Genomic DNA, 25,382 nt, shown 5'->3' on the forward strand with positions numbered 1-25,382 from the left:
CCATGAAGTGTAGGTGTGAACTCGTACCCCTGGAATTTCTTTTACATTAGTGCTTGTTAGTTGACTTCCATCTAAGTTTTTTCGCAGAGCACTTGCTTACTGTGTCCAACAGAGTACTTCTTGCTTCTTATACAGAGTGAAACTTCTACATTGTGAGCAATCTTTCAGCAAGAGTACAGAGGGCAGTTTTGTTCCAGGTGCAGTCCCGTGCGGATATACAAAAGGGTGCATTGAATTGGTTTTGGTGATGGTAACGTGCATTACGAAGCACTATTGTCTAAAAGATAACTAAAGCAGTTAAAAAGTAAAGTGATTCACTGCCACATATGAGAACAAACCAAACAAAAGTGCGAGAAAAATGCTAAAAGCAATCTAGAAAGATTTTCGTGAACATGAAATAGTATAAGTACACAAAAAGGAATGCAATGAACATATTTAATTACTAACATTATTAAGTTAAACGTTTTCGTTATGTAACTTACCAGGTGCGGTCATGGTAGTAGAAGTTCCTGGCCCAGTACTAAGAGGCAGTTCTCGTTCAGTGAAAGCATCTGTTGTTAACGTCAAATATTTGGGTGCTGGTTCTGTGCGCTCTACAAGGAAGTTACATTTTATCGATTGTAAACTTTATACTGCATCTCAGAAGGAAATAAAACTCTAAAAACTGGCAAAATATGTTTATAAAGCAGTGATTCAAAATAGCTCCAATTAATAATTTTCACATGTATGCTTGTTTCTGTGCTATGTTTAGTAAGTGCGATCCAATGTTGCAGGGTGCAAGTATGTCACTGCAGTACCGAAGGCCATACTCTACACCATGACATACATCCGTTGCGCAAAATGTAAAAGAGTTGATGAAAACTTTAATTTCATATCATTTCACTGTACCACTACAGTTTTTCAAATCATGTTTTTTTATTCAAAGTCAGGCATAGCCAAAACTGCCAACTCTCTCTCCATCGATTCATTTATTAATCTAACATGTTCTATTTGCAGTTTTGGGCCATTTGGTCGACTTTGCCAATAAATGGGGTTCATCGGGCAACATTAGAGAGTTAAGCATGCTATGGCAAAGGACTACAATTACAACAAAACACAAATAGTGTCCAAGGCTGCTCATGAATAGTTAAAGTGCAAAATACCATTTTTTTAATTTTCTTTTTCTGTCCAGTGTTGGAAGGGCCGCCTTTTGCCTTATTAGTGAATCCCCCGCGGATAAAAACATCACAGAAGCTCAGTGAAATCAAAGTGGTCCTTCAATTTATCTAAATCCACAAGTGGTGCGCAAGACAGTGTTTCAGTACTGTGCATTGTAAGTGTGTTCCTTTCCAGAATGTAAAACACATTCCCAACACAGAAACTTTAAAGGCCGATTAAGTGTTTAAGATTCATTTTGGATTTACTGCTTTTAAGAAACAACTAATCTTGCAACTAGAGGAAACAGGTCCTCCCTGGTAGAAATCCTGGGATTCTCATTTCATCTGAATAAAGAGATGAGTTCCCTGATAGATTCAAATGGATCGAAAAGCTCTTAAATCGAGATGGAAACAAGACTCACTGATTACATTCCATACATGGTGGGCTTGGGTAATTTACTGTGGAACATTATCTTTAAGCTATAGTTGCCAGTGACATCTAAAAACACATCCCATCCCTCCTCTTCCTGACAGACCTGCCTCCAGCACTGAACCAGTACACCTACAGACTAAGAGGCCTGATTTATGAAGGGATTGCCTCGGCTTAGTACAGTCCTGAAGTAGATTTGAAGACTAAACTACGGTTTTAAGATGGTCCTATAAACTGTTGAAAAACCTTAGTACCTGAGACCCAATTTCCTGGCTTCACTGTCTCACTATGCCAGGCAATGCTAGACTCATTAAAATATAAGTCCTCTTTCTTTGACATAATCTTGCCCCTCACCTCAGGAATCTAAAAAGACTGCCTGGATTCAAATAAGCAGAATTAATAGCCTTCAAGAAGTAAGTGGCACTGGTAGAGGGGGTTTAAAATGAGGCCTGTGCTTCATCTATATGTGTCTTGTCTCCCCTTAGACCCCACCATAGCAGCTGTTGAATGTGCAAAGAGTCAACATATAAAAAGCACAGTGCACTTTGCCACACACATTTATTTGTTTCTTTACGTTTCACACGAGCATGCATGTTTGCTTAAAATGTTTAAATCGGACTTTCTATGTATGAGTATGTATGCGTATCTATACATTTTATATGCATATATAAAGATACATACACACGGTCATGCGAACTTAGTTTTACACATATTAAGCAAACACACACACAAATATATATATATATATATATATATATATATATATATATATATATACATATACATCTTAGGGTTGCCCGTTGCTGGTGGCCCCATCAGTTTTCTCCATAGCCCAGTGTGTACGCGCCCCTCCATAAATATCACCTCTAGAGCAGTGCTTAATTTGTAAAAGAATATGTGCCAATGCCCAAAGTTCTGCTCGAAACATGCAACCAGTACTATCCAATGTCAGGTCTGCATGAATGCCAAGACTGCTTAGTCTAGATTTCACCTCATACCCCTACCACCAGACACTCTTGATTCTTTTATTTCACTCTTTCTGGTTCTTTTTCATTCCTGATTTCTTTCTTTGTCCCTGTTTCCACTCTCTCTTTCTCTTTGTTTCCCCTTTTGTGTTTTTGTCTTTCTTCTTCTGGGTTAAAGTCTGATGAGGAAAAATAATTGCTTGTCCCCAAATATTTGTGCCAGAGGGCCCCACTTGCAACTACTGGCTCAAATTAAGCACTGTTCTAGAGACACCATTGGATTTAATAATCTTGATAACAAAACTAGGCCATTCTCTACTTTAAGCTGTAGCATGACCCAATCATAAAAACAGTGTACAAAAATTCACATGATGCAATTCTTCGTATAACTAATTGAAACACCGTTCTTCTTGACATCTCAGAGCTAGAGTCAGATTTGGATCTTCCAACGTAAATGAAACTCAGCACTTCAAGGGACCAGGCTGTGATAAATACTGTCAGTCATCAAAATCTGCCAACAGTCCTTCCTGAAAACCATTGGCAATCACAACCTACTTTGACATTCCTGTACTGATGGAACAGGAATCTATTGGAAAATACACTAACTGGCAACTGAACTTCATTACATTAGGTGCAATTAAAATCATACTGAAACTAAATAGCTCCATTAGGAACTTCTAAACTTCAACACTCAATCCCAAACCTCAAACCACCCTGCCCATCAACCAAATTCCTCCACCAATATGGGGCCTGTCAAGCACCCAGAGAACCTAAGCTAAAATCTAAGAGCAACATGCCATGACTTAAACATGGTTCTTGGAAGGATCATTTGTCAGTAGATTTCACAATTTAATGACTGTTCTAATGTATGCTCCTCTTCATACCACAAAGGAGTTACAGGGAGTGGTGCAGCTAGCTAGAGCTCCCAAATTGACAAAACCTACTCACTCTAGCAAGATCTGAGCAAAGTTTAAAGTTTTTGACTCTCCCAGCCTGATATGACCCCCATTGGGTTATCATGAATGTCTCATCACCCGTCCTGCCTTTACCTTCATCCACAAATGCAATTAGGGATAATCACCATATACCGCCACAACAAAATAAAATAGTACACTGCTAGACTCGCTCTGCATTAACACTACCAAAGCTTCCTCTGAATTTAAAAACATATCACTTCTTGAAAGGAATCAGGGTGTTCTGAAGGGCAAGGACTCTGGTGTAAGGAATGAGATACATTGAATGGGCTCTTATATATCTCCCTCAAGAAGAAACCTAAAAACAACTTTTTCTGAAATTTATGAGGATCCAGAGTCAAGTCCAAAAGTGTTTTGATTCATTTGAGCACAAAGAACTACACTGAAAAAGTTAATTCAGTCATTTATTAATGCAAATACCTTATCAGTTTGAAGGTATGAGGCGGAGGTGTTATGCTATTAGATTTGAACGGTCAACGTAGTCCTCTGCAAACACAATGAAAGTAGTATATTTATAGTACTGACGTGCATACACAACCAGAAATAAGAAACACGTTTTTCAAATGTATCTGGAAGCCTTGCTTGTCTTCAAAGTAATTTCAGAGATGGGAACGGGTGGCCCCAGGAACACACCATTTGATTAGAAATCAAGCAGGAAAGGATGCACAAATTTGAGTGCCCATCCAAGAATTGTGGGTGGCATATCAGTGAGAAAGTGTAGGGCAAATCAGCAAACACCCAATGGGCGACCAGAATAGACCAAAAGTAAATCTTTTCAACAACACCCCAACCTGTGAATAGATATTTGAAGGCACTACACTCATCTCTGTAGAAATGTGAGGGGCCTTAATATACGTATCTAGCATTGTCAATTTGTGACACAACTAGAGAGATGGCTATTGTCACATTGCAAAGGGTGAACCAGGGAAGATAAAATTGGTGGTCTTTCATTAGGTCAATGCGGTACATGTTGACAACAGCTGCAACTGGAGGGCAAGATAGAGAGCACTGTCTTTTGAGACTCCCAGGTTCTTAACCGCAGTAGAGGGCAGGAAACAGGGTATTAACTTTATAAACAATAGCGCTAGCCAAAAGTACAGAAAGGGCATAACCACACCGCCCATTAGAAGATAAGTTCATCATGAAAAGGAGTTAATAGTTAGCTAAATATTTCTCATAGTGGAGGCCTGCAGAGTACATGAAAAGCCACGGAAAAAAGATGATACCCTCCACTCGATACAAATACCTATTTGCAAACTGTGTTTGAATGCGGTGTGCAATGGCCAATAGAGGACTGCACTTACATAGAGCAATGCCTTACTAATATGGACTTAAGTGTGGTTTTCCATCTTCCTTCAACAAATATTTCCCCACGGTTTCAGGCTATGCACTGTAATCTGAGATAACACTTCTTTTTCAGCTTTGAAATAGTACATAAAAGGCCAACACTCAGGTTCGGCAGATAACATTTCATCTGCATCCATTGGTAGAACTTTCATCTGCTTTTAAGAGCCCTTGTTTAACTGGTTGTCTTTAGCCTGCGTTTTTACCTCAATTATGCCCTATGGCTTGTGAATTACTCACTAATCCTCAAGTGTTTCAACAAAGCATTTCCACTACAATATAGTCACAAAGGTATAGGGAAGCGACCTCCTATCTATCACCCATCACCCAGTGTAAACACATGTTTGACTTTAAAAATGTGGACTGTGGCTTGCATGAGTAGCATGAGGCTATGGCTGTAATCTGCTCTAGCGGTACAAAAGGGGGTGGTGATGGACGGAGCTTCTGAACCAATCAAACACTCACACCCAGTCAAAAGATCTGGGTTTAATCCATCACCGTTCTTTAGCCCACTCTGCCACCCCAGTTCAGACATGGCTATATGACAATCAGTCTGACCCTGTGCCTCATGGGAACAGTCCAGCCCGAACTGCCAAGCCATGTCTTCCCTGGACCGGAAACAAGCTACCGAGGACTGGTTTCTGGCATTACAGTCGTCTTCAGCCCGGCTTGCTTGAATCCAGTGGCAAAGTGAGCAAGGGACTCACGTCTGAGCATACCCTGCCACACTTATGGCGGCCAAAAGCGGTACAAAAGGGGGTGGTGATGGTCGGAGCATCTGAACCAATCAAACACTCACACCCAGTCAAAAGATCTGGGTTTAATCCATCACCGTTCTTTAGCCCACTCTGCCACCCCAGTTCAGACATGGCTATATGCAAATCAGTCTGACCCTGTGCCTCATGGGAACAGTCAAGCCCGAACTGCCAAGCCATGTCTTCCCTGGACCGGAAACAAGCTACCGAGGACCGGTTTCTGGCATTACAGCCGTCTTCAGCCCGGCTTGCTTGAATCCAGTGGCAAAGTGAGCAAGGGACTCACGTCTGAGCATACCCTGCCACACTTATGGCGGCCAAAAGCGGTACAAAAGGGGGTGGTGATGGACGGAGCATCTGAACCAATCAAACACTCACACCCAGTCAAAAGATCTGGGTTTAATCCATCACCGTTCTTTAGCCCACTCTGCCACCCCAGTTCAGACATGGCTATATGCAAATCAGTCTGACCCTGTGCCTCATGGGAACAGTCCAGCCCGAACTGCCAAGCCATGTCTTCCCTGGACCGGAAACAAGCTACCGAGGACCGGTTTCTGGCATTACAGCCATCTTCAGCCCGGCTTGCTTGAATCCAGTGGCAAAGTGAGCAAGGGACTCACGTCTGAGCATACCCTGCCACACTTATGGCGTCCAAAAGCGGTACAAAAGGGGGTGGTGATGGATGGAGCATCTGAACCAATCAAACACTCACACCCAGTCAAAAGATCTGGGTTTAATCCATCACCGTTCTTTAGCCCACTCTGCCACCCCAGTTCAGACATGGCTATATGCAAGTCAGTCTGACCCTGTGCCTCATGGGAACAGTCCAGCCCGAACTGCCAAGCCATGTCTTCCCTGGACCGGAAACAAGCTACCGAGGACCGGTTTCTGGCATTACAGCCATCTTCAGCCCGGCTTGCTTGAATCCAGTAGCAAAGTGAGCAAGTGACTCACGTCTGAGCATACCCTGCCACAATTATGGCGGCCAAAATCGGTACAAAAGGGGGTGGTGATGGACGGAGCATCTGAACCAATCAAACACTCACACCCAGTCAAAAGATCTGGTCTAGCCAAGGACAGTGTACCCTTTCAAAGCATACTGGAGATTGAGTGACATTTCTGCAGTGAGACAACTTGTCTGTCACTGCAATGTTTTGCTAGACATGCATCACAAGAACTACTGATTAGGCCAGAAATACTGTTGCTTTATTAAAAGTGGCATGTTTTAACGAGATGGTGATTATTGTTCATTTAGGGCATATGCAGCACAAAGTGGACTATTGGTAAATATTGAGATTATGTCTGCACAATGGCCCAGTGAGTTGAATGTTCGCTGATCACATCTGCCCTGTCCTGCAGGTCCCTGATTTAGTTGCTAGCAGGACCCACTCGGTCTTTCATTTTCCTGAGGTCAATACATTGCGCACTATTGCATTAGGCAGTATTAACACATACATTTGTACTGCAATTAGAGATGGCAAAACTGTAAGTGGACGTTATAAACAGAACAAAGTATTATTGCTTTAATCTTTCATAAAAACGCAGGTTGCATGACAATAAAAAAATATCTATTTTCAAGGCAATGTCATTTCAACTGTGTAGAGAGCTGGCCAGAAAGGTATATCCAATTGCAGATGTGACCTCATGGGACCCTCCCCATTAATTTGCTTTTTGTTACAGATATGGTAGATTCTAATTACTTCATTATTTAAGATGGCAGTGACCATTTTCACCCCAAAATACAGATGACATAGTAGAATGTACAAAGTAGAAAGGCATTCCTGCTGGGCTGGCCCTGAATCGCCAGAAGATTTCGAAATAAAAAATAAAGGAAAGCATATAAAGCACAGAGCAGTTACACAAGAAGGAAAATCTGAGTTATTTTGGAGTGCATACATGACATTGGGTTATGGAAGCCTGATTGCCAAATCCCCTGATGGTTAATAATGTGACACTACTTTTATAAGAGGATGGTTCTTTAGTACATCCAAAATAGAGTGAGTATTATCCTTTAATGAGTACAAACACTAACACACTTTCAAAGATTCATGGGTCGTCCAATCTAAAGTGGTGTCTAGATGACCGAGTTACTGCCGGACTAAAAGCTACTAGTAGGCCTGGTCTATCTGTCTCCAAAGGAGTCGCCAATCACAGAGGGGCATTCTGCTCACCTCTAGAAACCTAGAATTGCCAGTTTTAAAAAATATCCATCTAGCATTCTTAAAGAAGTGGGGACCATTGATCCAACCACCTTTAGAAAGGAGGAGCAAAGGAGCCAGCAACCTAGCCACAACTTAGAGGGGGCTACAGTGGCCTCCCCCCTCCCCCTAACCTGGTCAGACCACTCGCTCGTGACTATTTACTGTCCTCTCATAGAGGCCCCACCTAAGGCGTCACTGCGAGCCATGCCCAGACGGCGTTGGAGCAAACTAAAGGCGGAAGATCTCTATCGCCTTCTCACTGACGATCCACTGGGTGCAGTGGAGAACGTGGAATCTGGTTATGACCATTTTTGCGGATGGGTAACCAGAGCCCTCGACTCCCTTATCCCGATGGTTTCAAGTAAGTGTGGCCTCCGCACCCCCAGCCCCTGGTATGATGGCAATCTGAGGGCTCTAAAAAGTGTCTGCAGACGTGCAGAGAGAGACTGGAGGAAGAGGTATGACAGCAGCAAAAAAACCTTGTATATGGCTGCTGTCAAGTCTTATCACCGCGCGGTTTGTAGAACCCGGGCAGCATATTACGCTCTGGAGTTTCGCAGCAGTGGGAATCCTGTCAAAACCATCTTTAAGGCTCTTAAAGACCTTGTGGCAAGGAAGCCTGCCGGTAATTCCATCAGCTCCAATACCCATTGTGAAGCGCTGGCGGCTTTCTTCCTGGAGAAGGTCCAGACCATCTATAGGGCCTTTCCCACTGCTGCACAAACCAGCGCGGGGCCACCCATCCTGCCGGATCAGGTGGTGTTAGACTCTCTCCCCTGTCTCTCTTTGGAGTCTTACACGGCCTTGGCTCTTCGAGTCAAGTCTGGGTCGCCGGCTGACCCGCTCAAGCCACTAATGTTCAGAGACCAGACTTTTGCTCGCCCGGTCTGTGACTTAATCAACATGTCGCTATCATCTGGCCAGGTGCCTTTGAAATGGAAGCATGCGGTGGTAATGCCCATTTTGAAAAAACCATCCCTCTACCCCACAAAATCGGAGAACTACCGCCCGATTTCGCTTCTCCCGTGGCCAGCCAAACTCGCGGAGGTGCATGTTAACACCGCCCTCACTGACCATCTGTCGCATGCCAACATTCTGGATGATACCCAGAATGGTTTTCGGGCTGGCCACAGTACGGAGACAGCATTGTTATTTATGGTCGAGCACCTGCGGGCAGTTCTGGATGCAGGTCAAACGGCGGCGCTTGTTTTGTTAGATCTAAGCGCCGCCTTTGACACGGTCTCCCATGAAATTCTCCTGCAGCGTCTTGAGGAGATAGGGGTGACCGGTACTGCACACCAGTGGTTTCGTTCATTTCTCAGGGATCGTTCCTTCTGTGTGGCGTCCCCGCCCTATCAGTCCAAATGTCATCCTCTGTCTCTTGGGGTCCCGCAGGGTTCCTCGCTGAGTCCCACGTTGTTTAACATCTACGTGAGGCCGCTGGCTGAGGTTGTGAAGCTCTGTGGTATGACCATGGTGTCGTACGCAGATGATACCCAGCTAGCGGTCACGATCAGCGGGGACTCCGGGGTGGATGCCCCAAGATTCAGAGAAGGACTTAGGGCGGTGGCTGGTTGGATGACGTCCAACTGTCTCCAACTAAACGCCAAAAAAACGGACGTGATGGTCTTCGGGAAGCAGACGGACCTATGGGGAGACACTTGGTGGCCTCCTGAGCTGGGTCCCACCCCCACTCCGGTTGCGGAGATCAAAAATCTGGGGGTTTGGCTGGACCCTTCCCTCAATTTTGTCGGCCACACCAAAAGGACGGCGGCGTGCTGCTTCGGCATCCTGCGCAATCTGAGACCTGCCCTTAAGTATTTCGATGCCGCAACTCGTCAACTTGTGGTACAAGCAACGGTTCTGGCTCGGCTGGACTATGCCAGCTCCCTTTTTATAGGGTTAAACCAGGCCGAGCTGACCCGACTTCAAAGAGTGCAGAACGCAGCGGCCAGAGCAATCGTAGGTCTTCCTAGGTTTTGCTCGGCCGGTCCAACTTTGCGAGCTTTGCACTGGTTACCCGTCAGGCAGCGGATCCACTTTAAGGTGCTGTGCATATCTTTCAAGATTCTGAAGGGCCTGTCGCCTCCCTTATTGTGCCAACTCTTGTGCCTTTACATCCCGGGCCGCACTTTGCGGTCGCTGGACCAAGAATTAGCGGTAGCCCCTCGGTTCAAACTCAGTCGGGCGGGGGGTCGCTCTTTTAGGGTGCGGGCAGCCGCACTTTGGAACGCTCTCCCCTTGAAACTCCGGACTCTTGGCGACTTGCTTTCTTTCCGCAAGGCCGCTAAAACTCTTCTGTTTTCCCAGTTATGTTAAAATCTAAACTCCCCATTTTTAATAACATTTTCTGTTTCATGTTGTGTTGTGTTCGCCACCTTGTCGGTGCGCCGGGACGCTCCTTCGCTGGAGCAGCCGTGCGCAATACAAATAGCACTAACATAACATAACATAACATAACAAGAGAGACCAGCAGAAGAGCTCATTAATATTTAGAGCACATGCCAAGAATAAATGTGTGAAGACAGAAAAATAAATAAGGATGGTATATACTGTGCTACACAAAGACTTGTTTGAGACGGTCTGGTAACGGTAAGACATGTGGTAATTTTACTGCTGGATATTTCTGTGATTATCACAGAATTTGAATGATGCAGAATATTTGCTTGATTACAAAATTACTTGTAAATCACAGAAATACACCACCAAAAAATAACTGAAAGTAACCTACTGCAATCAGTGAGAATGCAACTAGCTGGGTGCAAACCTTCTATATCTGCTCTACATCTAATATTACTACTAATACAGGTGGTTATGTGAGTTAATATGATGAGTCGGGAGAGGTTGTGGCCTTAGGGCTAGAGCGGTTGACCTCGAAGCTGGGGAACTGGGGACGCTCAACAACCTGTGATTCTAGGCAACTCAAAAATGAATGTGTCCGTCTGTAATGCAACTGGTGCTCATGTAAAGCGCTCTCATACCTTTGGGTTAAGTTTGCGCTATATAAAACTCCGGAAAACAAATATATATTTTTTGACCCATATGCAACCAGGAACATCCCATCAGTTCCTGAAGAAGGATGAAAATATCAACCCCTACCACCAAGGGCAGGAAAATTACATTTGAAAAGGCAGATATATTTTTTAAAAAGTTGGAAAACCGAAGAGCATAATTTCATCTTCACAACACAGTAATGAGAAGCACTAAAATATTCAGTAGGGTATATTTTACACTTTGTCTCCTGGGAAAATTGACATCACTTAAACACTTTTCACCAGGCGATTGCACCAAGAATATCAGATACTCTAGAAACATCTTTATACTTCCTATGATCTGCCCTTAATATGGTGTGTTGAGGTCTGGGAAATCTGTGTAGCTTGGAAACCAATAGGAAGAAACCTAATGCAAGAAGCTTGCTTTGACGTCCAAAGGCACCTACTCCACTTAGAGCTTTTGGTTTTAGGGGTGTATCTTAAACATAATTATTAGTGTTTGTGTAAATCTGAGATTTCCAAGAAGCAAAGAAGTGTACCCTTCTAAAAAAGATGGGTGTCGTGGGCTTGGGCAGGTAATGGGATAGAGGTGAGTTATAAGCAGACTTGCCATCTCTACCGATTTAGTCAGTAAGCTGCTGCTTTTAATCCAGACCTACCACCTACCAAGTTGTCCCACATGCAAAATATGTTTTTAAGTCTTCTGCCAACCGGCGGGATTCAACATTATTGTTAAGAAATCATGACAGGCGTACTGGCTCTGGGCTACAGGCAGGGGGAGCTGGAGCGCTCTTGCACACCTTCTCCTTCAGTGGGCTGACTGCTAAACATGAGGAAGGGGCACAAGGAGCAATGGCACTAAGATGCTGTCCCCCACCATTGGTCCTGATTACAAGTAGGGTAATCCTGTGAAGAATTCTGCTCCACTCGATCATGACTGGCTCTGTCTTCCCACTCTTGGTTTTCCAGGGTGCATAAACAAAGGCACATTTTTACCAGCTGGAAATTTCAACAAGTAAAACATTTTTGAAACTTCAGCTGCAACAGCAGTCAGAGCTCGTCAATTGCCAACCATTTTCCACAACAGTGAGGGGTGAGTGAGCATGCAACAAGAACATTTCTTCTTCTCTCTCCCCTACCATTCCTGCCACCGCGCTCTAACTCTACCCCGACACTTGCTTCCATTTAACATGTGATGAGAGCAGGTGGTAAATGGGAGTGCGGAATTCCTCACATTAATTCCGAATCATCACAATAACAGGAATTCTGTCTGATGGAAATTTATACATGGAATTCAGTTGAATCCGTGCCTTTGTTGTGGCCCAGTGCCAGGAGCAGTTTTCGGTTGAGGGGTGGGGAAAGCAGTGCTGGACTAAAAGACAAAAGTATCCTTTGCCAAAATATTTATATTAGCATTACATCACACTATGGAGGCTGGACTTACTTTGTGACAGATTCTGGCGTGGATTTCCGCCCCAAAGAACATTCTGAATCAACAGAGATAAAACAGTCCTTTTTCAAAAAGTTTTTTTTCCAGATAGATTGGCTAACAAACCACAGATTTTACTGGCAGTTCCGAACTAATAAAATATCCCAAGTCTGCTACAGTACCCATGAGGACAAATTCTTCATTACAGCAAATAATCTATGCAACTATGACAAAACTATCCACCCAACACAAAACACCAGGTGCGCAGGGAGAAGAAACAATGCTTTAATGATATATTTGGACCAAATGATAAAAGAGAAAATAAAGATGCGCAGCAAAGCAAAAGAGCATCAGTCAGCTCGCTGCATGCGGATGCTTACTGATCTCACAGGCACACTGCCCCTGTCAATCCCTCTCTCTCTGGAATGCGACAGAAAAGCCGACACTCAAGTTATTCAACTTATTCAACACAATTCACTGATCTCACAGGCTCAAGACTGGAGCTCTCCTTCTTATAGAGATTTTACATTCTTAAGAATCTGACCCCAAAGTTATGCATTAGGTCACACTGATCACAGTAGAGTAGTCCCCGGGATAAGTACATTTTCTCATTTTCAGACATCTGACAATAAAGTTGTCCCCACGTGTTGCCCACCATACTGTCTAGTCCCAGGGGATTTCAAACTCATTCTATTCCACTATCCAAATAAGGAGCACTTAGAGGAAATTGGGCCTCTCCCAGATGAGAGTATGCCACACTACAAATGGAAAGATGAGACAGGGGAAAAATTAGCCAAAGCATGTGAGCTAATTGGTCTCTTTGCCCTGAATGGGCGCAACCCAGACAATACTCTGCCAGCATGGACTAGGGTATGCGGGAAGTCAGTTTCCTTTCTACAGTACAATCTGGTGAACCTCCTATTATATAAACAAGTGCGGGACTTTAGAAAATATTACTACCAGGAGAGCGATCATCTTCCGCAGGTCATCGTGTTGGGGACCTCTTTGCAAGTGCATGAGGTTGTAGCAGCTCTGCCGTTAGACAGTGGTACTGACAATTTTAAAGCACATGAAGTGGATCTCTAGCTCGGTTAAGGACCAGGCAAAATAAGCGGTGGTCACTATTGAGTCTATGGCCGCAGAGAAGTCCAACCTAATATCAGTAAGGAAAGTGTTTACAGACGAATTGACAAATAGATATCTGGCCAGAGGTATGAGTAGGGGAACGCAGCCTGGGTGCTGTAAGAGCACAGCCCAGTCACCGTCTGTCTGCTTGAGAAGAGCCTAAGTAGGCATACTGCTTAGGCAATTACGGCGATCCCCTAGGGATGGAAATCTTCTAAGGGCCCTGCGCAATGAGAGGAAACTGTTGAAAAGAGAGATTTAGACGCCAAAAAAGCTAAACAAGAAGTGATGTGGGCCCAACTACTATGTCCCTCTAAGTCAAACGACTCAGACAATATTTGGAAACTTGTTAATAACATCAAAAAATTCCCAAGGCAGCCCACAATGCAAATATAAGTGAGGGTGACTGGGTCAAACACTTGAAGTCCCACGTTAAAGGCAGTTCCCAGGGCGCAGACAGCCTGGACCAGCTCTAGGGGGAAAACAGGGCCACTGACTACTCCACACATTTAGCATATGCACCTGCAGAGATAACTAAGATCATCAAAAATCTTGGTCTGACTGTGCCCCTGGCCCAAATGAAATACCACAATCGTTCCTCAAGCATTCTACCCCGCGGTGGAGCAGCTTCATGGCCATGATGTTTAACACCATCTTGGCAGAAGGAGTCATCCCTGAAAGCTGGAAAGGTTTGATCATTCACTCAATTTTTTAGGGAGGTGTTACATCTTCACTAAGTAACTATAGCCTAATTGTATTATTGGATGCGGATCTTAAGTACTTTTTCACTTCGCTGCTTCATGACCTGGAATCTTGGGCATCAGACATGAGCAGACTTCCACTAAATGAGACAGGATTCACAAAGAACCAAGGCACATTGACCAACCTTATGGCAGTTGTTCTGATTCTCAGTAGAGCAAAGGCCACAGGCACTCTGCTTTATATATGCTTCATCAATTTTGAGGCAGAATTTGACTCCGTCCTGCGTGGCAAACAGTGGGCAAAACTCCAACAGTGGGGAATTCTGTTCAACATTTTAAAGGCCATCAGGCTGCTCTACTCGGACACGTGATTTAAGATTAAGATCGGGGATGGAACACACCTGTCAAGGGATGTAAAACATTGACCAGACTAAAGTAAGGTTGCGTTTTAGCACCCCTTCTGTTTAATCTATGTATTGCAGAACTTTCCTGATCATTTGATGGACAGGTATCTCACACTCTGAGTCTTGGTGGCCAGCCACTGTCAAACATCCTGTACGTGGATGACCTGCTTTTGCTTTGTAACACCAAAATTGGCTTGCAGAGACTACTAGATTGCTTAGGATCATGCACAGAGGACAATTGACTGGAAATAAATCATAAAAAAATGAAAGTCGTTTCACTTAATCAGCATATTTTAAACCAATGTAAATGGAATCTTGAAGGAGCTATAATTGAGGAAACTCCCACATACGTGTATCTAGGTGTCAAGATAGACTCCAGGGCTACCTGAACACCTCAAAGAAAAAGCGCAAGTCCTTAACTATGCCTTTACATTGCTAGTGAAATCCATCCAGGAGTTCAATCTCCAGCTAATAGCCACTGTATTTAAACGCTAAATTGATACCTACACTCTCTTATGAGGCGGAAATAATGATGGGTGTGGAGGCCAACTTCCTGGACAAAATTGTGATAAGTTCCGACAAACACATTTTCGGGTTTCTGACATCTGCAGCACCTGCCCAAGTTAGGCTGGATCTTGCACTGACAAAGCAATCCCTCGCTAGGCCTGGCGCATTAGTTAAATGCTGCCACAAACTGCGGTCAGCTGCCAAGGGCTCATTGGCTAATTTAATCTGGTCTGAAATAAATCTTCAAAGGGGGAACGGTGAATATAAAAAGTATCTTTAAAGAAGCATTGAAAAGCTTGAATTGAGCGAGCTATGGAAATTAAATACACCTGACCAAACCTTTAGGAGAGCGGTAATCAAATCTAACAAGCTACAAAGTTGGTTGGATGACACAAAAAAGTGGCTAAGCGGTCACATGGGTGGCTGGTGCCGAAATCCTTAGATGTCCACAGAGATCTCCCCCTCTTTAAAACCACTTACTCCGTGAAGATCAAAAATTACAATTATTAACTCTGCGACATGGTGACATTCCAACTATAGACTTTTTACCAAATTTGAGGGAAAAAGGCCCAAGGGACCCACAAATGCCACTTATGTCACCAGGCAGATGAAACCCTGCAGCATGTTCTCTGCACATGCCTGCTCTAGGTTATCAGGGAAGAACTTTGTTGAAAAGGAAATTTAATGCACTATGGATTAGGTTGTGTAGATCAGCACTAATTGAGTAGTTAGATCCAAGAAAAATAATGCTTACTATCTGGTAAATTTTTAAAACCCTTGCCAAAGTGAACACTCAGACCTAGGCGGGGGTCATGGTGGATGGTTAAGAAAGGCATTGCTAAGAATTCTTCAACCCATTCTGTTAGAAATGGGGGTCTCTAGTTGTCAGCGATTTGCACCCTCTCCAAATAGGCACCCTTCCTTCTAATCAGGGTAAAGGGATTACACACCTAAGATAAACCCTGCTCCCCCTCTCCGAGCTTGGCACGAGCAGTCAGGCCTATCTCAAAGGCAATGTGTAAAGCATTTGTACATGAACACATAGGAACACCATGAAAACACTACTAATGGACATCACACCAAGTTAGGAAAATAACCAATCTTTATCTAAGTAAAACAAGTCCAAACCAACACAAATCCTACATACATGAGCAAAGATATCACTTTAAAAAGATTTCAAATAGTTAATTCCATATAAAACTATGGATGCGTCACTTTTAGCCAAAGTACATGGGAGGCTTTAACATCAAAGATGAAAACAGGCGCAGGGGAGGTGAGGCACCAGAAAAGCAAAGCAGTGCATCGGTTCCTTACTCCCAGGGGAGGTGATGTGTCCCTTTCTTACTGCAAGGGGAGATGATGCGTCGGTTCGTTACTGCACCGCAGGGGAGGTGATGCCTTGGTTCCTTATTATCAGGGGAGGTGATGCATCGGTTCCTTACTGTGAGGGGAGGTGATGCATCGATTTCTGGACACACTGGCTCATTTCCTTACTGCTGGGCAATGTCAATGGAGAACTTGGTACGCAGGTGTGATGCGTGGAAAATCGGGACACGCTGGTTCGATGCAGCAACAGCAAAAAAGGCACTGCATGGATTTCCCAGCCGCATGGAAGGTGATGTGTTGATTTCTTCAGCTGCACATCAGGGCCTGCGTTGAAGTTGGAGCGGGTGTCCCGGACATCAGAGACACAGTGCTCAGGACTCGGGCTGCAGTGATTTTTCTGCTGCATGATAGGCGCAGCGTTGATTCTTTGCCACATAACATGATGCGTTAGTTGGTTTTTCAACCGCACGGCAAGACTGCAGTGGGAAAAACAGGTGCTGAAGGTCGATGCATGGATTTTTTTCTCTTCTTGCAGCAGAAGCCATCTCGAAGGGCCAGGAACTGGAATTGGCACTACTTTGCGTCAGCAGAGGAGTTCAGGGGCTGCAGATAAAGTTTTTGATGACCCTGAGACTTCTTAACTTGAGTCAAGCACACACACAAGCCCTTGGAGAACATTGGCAAGCAGGATGATGAAAACAACGTCCAGTTCTTTCACTCTCCAAGACATAAACAGCAAGGAATAAGCCAACACAACCCAGCAACAAGCAGAGTGGCAGTTTACCTCCTATAGCTACTCCAGCTCTTCTTCTTGGCAAAATCTCCTCTTAATCCAGAAGTTTTCTGAAGTTATGGTGTCACAGCTCAAGTATTTATACCATTTTCTGCCTTTAAAGTAGGCAAACCTCAAAGTTAAGTCCTTGTAGTGCATTAGACCCTGCCTTTCTCTGTTCTGGCTCCATACACACTACAGGGGGTGGAGACAGATTTGTGTGACAGTCACAGCCCTATTTAGATGTCATTGACAACTCTTTCCACCACTCTAGCTTAGGAAGACCAATCAGCTTGGTGATGGGCCATCAGGCTATGCGGGGCACACCTCAGCTCCCTTTGTGTGACTGTCTGTAGTGAATGCACAAACATCCCAGCTGTCAGTCTAAACCAGACGAGGATTTCACAGGCAGGCAGAAGCACCGAATGGTAATGCATGAAAATGCCCCCTTTCTGAAAGGGGCATTTTCAAACATGCAATTTAAAAAACAACTTCACTAAAAGATGTATTTTTAAATTCTGAGTTCAGGAACCCCAAACCCAAAATCTCTACATCTTCCCAATTGAAAGTTACACATGTAAGCCATTACAAGGCAGCTCCAATGATAACCTATGGGAGAGATAGTTCTTGCACTAGAGAAAAATGAAATTGTAGCATTTCACTAGCAGGACATGTAAAACACACCTGCGCATGTCCTACCTTTGACATACACTGCACCCTATGCTTGGGCCTACCTTAGGGGTGCCATACATGTAGAAAAGGGGGGGGTTTGGGCCTGGCAAGTAAGTGGACTTGCCAGGTCGACTTGGCAGTTTAAAATTGTACTCACAGACATTGCAGTGGCAAGCCTGAGGCATGGTTGCAGGGCTGCTCATGTGGGTGGCACAATCAGTGCTGCAGGCCCACTAGTAGCATTTGTCTTACAGTCCCTGGTCACGCCCAGTGTACTTTACTACCAGTGAATCAAATATGGCAATCATGGCTAACCAATCATAATCACAATTTCCACAAGGAGCACTTGCACTTTAGCACTGATCAGCAGTGGTAAAGTGCCCAGCGTTCTAAAACCTGCAAAAACGAAATGCAGCACACAGTAAAAAAAAAAAGGAGGACTGAAGCAGAAAGACAGAGGAAAAACACGCCAAATATTCCAGGTCTTACACTTCCACAATACAGCGGGCTGCTAGGGATAACCTGTGCTTTCCAATTCCCTATACGGCCAGATTGGACCCTTGCCCAAGTTCATTTGTACATCCCCACTGACCAACTATTAGCACTGATGCACTTCACATGTAGTCTTGCACACAGCATAAGCCTTTGGCAAGTTTATATGAGTGCAGTGCCATTATGGGCTGCCGAGTGGAATCAGGGCTCATTGGTTTTCATTTGTATATTGCTACTAAGCATGGGCGTAAAATCCGTTCTGCTCGCGGATTTTGCGGATTTTTGGCAAATTCGCAATCCGCGAACTCTGGCGAACTTGCCAAAAATTCGTAAATCCGCGCGAAGCGGAATTTTTGCTTGGTCGCACTTGCCAACTAGAATACTATACAATTTTGCGGGAGTAAACACTTGCGAACACGTAGATGCGGCGGGCAGCGACAATCTCGCAATTGCGAGGTTGCAAAATTTACAATTTCGCACAAGAAATCCACCAGCAGGCAGCATAAACCTTGAAAATTATGATTTTTATCAGAATAACTCCTCAGGTTGACATTTGCCTGCACTTTTTTTTTTGCAGGGAGTCCATTTTTGGGGGGGGGGGGGAAGGAAGTGCCCCACAGTCTCCAACTTCCTGTTCCTGTCCAGCAGGCTCCTCCCAGTGCTTTCTTCATGTGCTGGTCACTTTTATTTGGATCTTGACCTGGAAGGATTACTTTTTGTGGATGCTGCTGGATATTTGGATTTTTGCAAAACTGAAAACACTCAGCAGGTGCAAAAGTTCAATCTTATCATTAGTAACCATTCCCTGTAGTGCCTGGAAGGATTACTTTTTGTGGATGCTGCTGGATATTTGGATTTTTGCAAAACTGAAAGCACTCAGCAGGTGCAAAAGTTCAATCTTATCATTAGTAACCATTCCCTGTAGTGCTTCCTGAGGGGCCCCTTCAGAGTTCAGTTGCCTACTTGCAACTATTCTATGACCCTGCTCTGACCCTCACAGCAGGCTCAGAGAATAGCTACAAGTATACAACAAAGGTCCTGTTAAAAAATTACACTGCAACAGAAAGCAATTACAGGTAAGGAAGCAGGTGCCAGCCTGGAAGTTTAAATTCAGTGACACATTAATCAGCCCCTAATTCATTCATGTCAGTTGAGGCAGGGCAGGTGTGCTTTTCCCCCCATAATCTACAGTGATATTTGGATTTTGAGCAAGAGGGTGGCATGGGTGAGCCAGAGGGTGGCAGTGGTGAAACAGAGGGTGGCAGTGGTGAAACAGAGGGTGCTGTGATGAAAAAGACGTAGAAACAACATGGTCGCGACCGTTGCTACCCGACAAGTAAGTTCGTGTTTGTGAACTGGTAAAAACCCCTTGCAAAATGGCAGAAACACTTGCGAACACACAAAAAAAAGGAATCCGCAAAATTCGCAAGAGTTCACGGATTTTGCGGATTGCGAATCCGTAAATACGCAATTTCGCAAAATCCGCCCATGCTTAATTGCTACTGATTAAATAAGACAGACGTCGTGCACTGTTGCACTTTATGCGTTATTCTGCATGCACTAGTGGTAACATCAGTCAGCAGCTGAAACTGCTCCTGTTCACAGTGATTCGATATGACTGCTTGTTCTCCCTCAAATAATATTCATGATGTTGATTGTATCTTTATGTTTTTTATTTACTAATACATTGATATATTACTTACTGTCCCCGTGGTTAAACGGATCATACAAGCCCAGGCCTATCACTATTTTGAAAATATTTTTATTGAGCACTTTGCTATTTTTTAACAAACAGCAAGGCACATATTGCAACAAGAGGATGGTACAAGACATATAAGTTGTGTTCACAGACCAACTTAGTGTGTACGGAGCCAGGTCAGAGAAAGGCAGGGTCTTATGCACCTAATTAGTGTTCAGTAGAAAACATTAAAAGGAAAGAGATATAGTGGAACACACTATGGTGTTATTACAAAATGATATTCATTTGATTTCAAAATCTTTATTCGGATACAATGAATATCCATAAAAGTACAAATCCCAATATCACAACATATAATAAAGGTACATAGGTCCAATAAAAGAGGAGACAGTTAAAAATGGGACAAATCGTGACAAAATGGATTTTTGATCAAGCGTCAACAAATACATCATACATTTCATTATAATTAAAAATACGATGTAAAAAGAGATCTCGACAAAAGGATATTTATCCGTAGTGTCTTACACCATAATCAATGTGGGGCCATTTAGGCAGCATATTTACACCTACCAAAGAACTTCACTTTGTAGTGAAAAGAATATACACTGGTGATCAACAACTGAAAAAACAGTAACCGGTGATAAATCACCTCAGAGATTTGCCCTGGCCTACCACAGCAAAGCTATCTTTCTTTTTACATAGTTTTTAAAAATCAGACATCTGACTGAAAATAAACCCCCCAAACAGACGTGGGATGGTGCAGGCCTTAGGCCTATTACAGCAAAGCTACTTTGACCAACATTAGCCTTCATGCAATACGCGGGCCCTGCAGACACAAGCCTATCCCTCTGCCGAGCTATTCCACAGCTTATACGTGTACCTCACAGACTCTCGCAATTAACAGAAAACGAATCTTTAACGTTCTCCCAGGGAGAAAGATGTTCTCAGTTACAAGTTATTGTGACGCTTGGGCTGTAGAACACAATTCAGGATGCCAAGCTATAAAACAAGCATTGGCCATGCCAATCGGTTTCGCCATATTAGTGTATTATGAAAATATGTCCATATTTTCATAATACACTAATATGGCGAAACCGATTGGCATGGCCAATGCTTGTTTTTAGAGTACCCGGACCGATTTTTTATCTCAATCCAACCCTGCCTGCAGGCCGCCCCACCACTGTCCCACCTCATGCTGACTCCCCTTCCGAAATGCGGGGAAGTCTCTCCCACAGAAACACATGAACAGCGGCCCTCGCCGCAAGGCCTCCCTGGCTCTCTACGCTTGGTCACGTGGCTCCAACGAAGCGCTACCCTTTGGATCCACTTCCCTACCTGTGCCGGCTATTTTATGCACTTTAGAGAGTGATGTTGAGCACTCTGTCGCCTCCCCAGCGCTCCTCAGCTTATCGGTTCTGCCTGCTTCTCGAAGAAGCGACTGCCTGGAGCACTCGGTGGTCCTCTACCACCGTCATACCATGCGGGAAAAAAGGTCCCAACAAAACTTTTTATTCTTCTTTCCTTACCAGCCACCATGCAAAACCTAACAAGGTCGCAGGTAGCTCAAACTGTCCCTATATTTATACCGAGCAAGCCCAATGTGTCTCAAAAGGTGGTTTCGGTCCAATTTGGACTCAACCTCTCGTCGAAAAACTCCCCGGAGGGGGTGCAGGGGGTCATAACATGTAACATATACCCCCAAGCCCAAGATTTTCAACACCCTTCTACAAATGCCACAGCTATTCGTGGACATTGTTTCATCATAATGCCATGAGTGGCGGAAGTGACATCACAAACGGTTAATCCCAGATGACCTGGCCTCGTTGACCCCTTTTCCCACCTCTTGCCCCTTAACAACCCCACACTTGATGCTTTGGTGACATAGAAAGGTCAATGAGAGAAACTACACAACGTCACAATAGATCATAGAACCATGTTCACTTTCCATTATTGCTGCTGATGTCATATTCTCTCAGATCGAAGATAGTAAGGGCTGTATCAAAGGGTATAACATGGGTGCCAGCCAGTGTCCCTGACTAATGCTAATTGACATACATAGGCCTACTGACTTTGTCAATATACACATGATAAACAATCTCATGGAAAGGAATCCATTTGGCATTATAATCGAGTCATTGAATGTTATCAATATGACAAAGAAAGTGACATCATGTATTATGATGATATCAAAGGCTTGACCCATGCCCAGCCTCTAGCTCCTTAACCGCCTGCTATGTGCTTGTGAAGGGCATTAGACATAGCAAGGAATATTAATTGCAGAATGAACACACTTACTTAGGGGTAATTTTCTACCGCGTGAAAATACAGAGTGAAAAGCATTTATGTGTGTTGAACTTGCCCATTTCTGCAGGATCATCACCAAACCTTTTGCCCTCACCAGCCCGTTATCTGAACCCATTTTTGCTGGTTTTTAGGACTGTGTACTTACCACTTTTAACCAGTGCTAAAGTGCTGGTGCTCTCTCCCCTAAACATGGCAAAATTGGCTTATATCCAATTTGCACATTTAATTCGCTTGTAAGTCCAAAGTAAAGTTGTACTAAATGTACTAAGGGCCTGTAAATTAAAATGCCAATATTAAGCCTGCAGCACTTACTGTGAGACCCACTTCAGTAGCTTTTTAAACATATCTGTGTGTGCAGTTTTAACTTGCAATTTCGACCTGGCAAAATAATCCTTTTACAATGCCTAAATGTCCCTTTTAAAAAACATATGTCGCCCCTAATGTAGGCCCCAAAATGCCCATAGGGCAGGGTGCAGTTTATTTAAAACCTTAGACATGCACTTTTAACTTTCACTTATCCTAGTTGTGAAAATCATTTGAATTCATGTTTCACTACAAGGCATGCCTCTCCCCAAGGATAACATATTACATTTAAAAAGTGATGACTTCCAATTTGGGGCTATTACACCTGACAGTCTTAGGCTGGTCTTCCCTAAACTTTTTGCCTGCTTACTTCCAATTTGTGCTGTATTCTTTTTGTTGGCCTTATGACTCTGAGCACTTTACCACTGCCAACCAGTGCTAAAGTTCATGTGCACCTCTCCTAAACTTGGTTTGATTTACCTATCCACAACTGGCATATATATTTTTTTTTTATAAGTCCCTAGTAGAGAGTATTGCATGTGACCAGGCCCTGTAAATTAAATGGTTCTGGTAGACCTGCAGCACTCATTGTGCCACCCACACAAATAGCACTTTAAACATGTCTCAAGCCTGCTACTGCAGAGCCTATGTGTGCAGTATACACATTTAAGGCATTTAAAACCCCTTGTCAAGCCTTAAACTCCCCTTTTATTACATATACATCACCCCTAAGGTAGGCCCTAGGTGGCCCATAGGGTAGGGTACTGTGTAACTAAAATGCAGGGCTATGTACTTTTAAGATTTGCATGTCCTAGTAGTGAAAAGTACCCAAATTCATTCACAAGAGGTTTTCGACCACTTGTATGTACTTCAGTATATACTTCTGTGTGGACTTAAACTCTGCCCACTGCTTTTCATTTGTTTGTTTCAGCGTCCTTAAAAAATCTTTGCTTGCTAGTGGTCAGTCATGCCTTTTTGTCCCTCCTTCTGTCTTGGCTTCCTCCTACTGAAGCAGAGACCAAGTACTGTATCATTACGCTTTGGTTGTTTATCTGTTCTGTTCTTTGGGGGACTTTTTTTCAAAATTTCTTTTCTGATTATGTTACACTGTGGGTGTGTGTTCAGCTGCAGTGCCCGTAATAATATTGCATTTTCTCCCCCCCATTCTTTCCGCTGTTGTTGCTGCCATTCTTCCCCACCCTCGCTTGTTTCCTTGTTGCCCCATTACTAGACCTTGGCAGTAAATTCTGTTCCGCTCGCGGAACTTGGGTAATTTTGCGTTCCGTGGAGAACGCGGAATTAGCAAAATATTCCGCTATCCGCGACTTTGCGTAATTTTTTGCTTGTTTGCACTTTCCAAATGCGTGTTGGCGAGATATTTCCCCCCGAGCACCCAAACAGCGTTCGCGAACAGGAAAAAAGCATTGTGAACGGGCGGAACAAGCAGTTCCGCATGCTTGCGGAACTCTGCGTGAATGGCGGAGATTTTTTGCTGTTTCGCGGAGCTTTGCGTAGCGCGACCACGCAAATTCTGCCCACCCCTACTCATGACTTGATTTTTTTTTATTCATTGCTCTACTCGTGTCCCGGTCTCTGCTTAAGCCAAAGCCTTGTTTTCCATTGCTCTGCTAATCGGCCCTGCTCTGACATCATTCCATCACTAGACACAGTACGCGTAGGGAGTAGCGTTCACCCACTGTGGACTCCCCTTCTTGGCTGTCAGTTCCCACTGTAGGTAGACGAACAGTACAGCACCATAACTAGGGCTTTGAAAAACTGCCTTCGTAAGTTCTTTTTGGAGGGGACATGAGCTATAAAGGGATAGAGTTGTTGGCTAAAACAGAAAAAAAAAACTCAGGTCCACGCTGAAAAGACCTTTCAAATGCATTTTTCCAACCCCTAGTTATGGTGCAGGAGTACAGAGAAAGATATACGCCTTGAACATTTTATTTGAGAACTGAAACATTATACATTTATCATCAATCATGAGATGTTGTTTTTTACGGAATCTTTTTTGTCTATTTTTGTTGTTATAATGTGTCAGTTTAAAAAGGTTTGTGTATAGCAAGCATGCTTAATGCAGTGGTGGTTTATAATACTGTTTGAGTAACACAGTTGGTTTAGAGTTTCAAAGTTTATGACGTTGATGTGAAGAAACCCAAAAACATTTTTGAAAAATGTACAAGGAAAAATAAATAACTGGCCACCCTATTCAGGTTTTGTGACCACTATGATGAATCAAATAAGAATTTAATTTGTGTCAGTAAAGGTATCTCTTTGTTTGTTTGTATTTGTAGGGGCCTATACTTTCTGACAAAAAACAGACACAATCCTTAGTAACCACTTTTAGAACAATAGTATTTCTCTGCTCTTTGCTCTATTTGCCTGCAGCCTGTTTCCAATACATGTCTGGAGTGACTGATAGCTGGACTTTGTGCATTCCCTCTAGGCAGCTACACACAAAGTGAACTTAGATGTGACTGATGGGCAATTCTCATCCTGATGGGTCGTCCATGGCAGGAAGGGAGGAGTTGCCTCTTACACCTGAACCTGAATAGGCTATGTCCTGTGTCCACACAAACGGCTGCATACCCCCTTGTAGTGAGTCTGGAGCCAGGGCTGTAAAGGGCAGGGATCTGTGTACTTCAATGACCTCACTTTAAAGTCTCCTCCACTTCAGAGGCTCAACAGGTTATACGTTCAGGACTTCTGTGCATATCAAAGCCCTTCTTTGAAGTCACCCTCAATTTAAAGGCACAACTGGGTATAAGTACTGGTTCTTTAAACCTACCACTTCAGTACACTACTGGACATGTGAAGAAAGGCCTGCTGTATTACTACAAGGACTGC

General features: G+C 43.7%; 1 protein-coding gene across 1 annotated transcript in view; it reads right to left on the minus strand.

The window, feature by feature from the left end:
• The window catches only part of CRTAM (cytotoxic and regulatory T cell molecule), a 227,533-nt gene that overhangs the window by 85,933 nt on the left and 116,218 nt on the right, over positions 1–25,382 (minus strand). The window contains exon 7 of the mRNA XM_078681832.1: positions 483–593. Within this exon, the coding sequence (XP_078537958.1) occupies positions 483–593 (111 nt within the window). The remainder of the gene's footprint in view (positions 1–482; positions 594–25,382) is intronic.

Source organism: Lissotriton helveticus, chromosome 3_1 (genome assembly GCF_964261635.1).
Source record: "Lissotriton helveticus chromosome 3_1, aLisHel1.1, whole genome shotgun sequence".
Taxonomy (NCBI): Eukaryota; Metazoa; Chordata; class Amphibia; order Caudata; family Salamandridae; genus Lissotriton; species Lissotriton helveticus.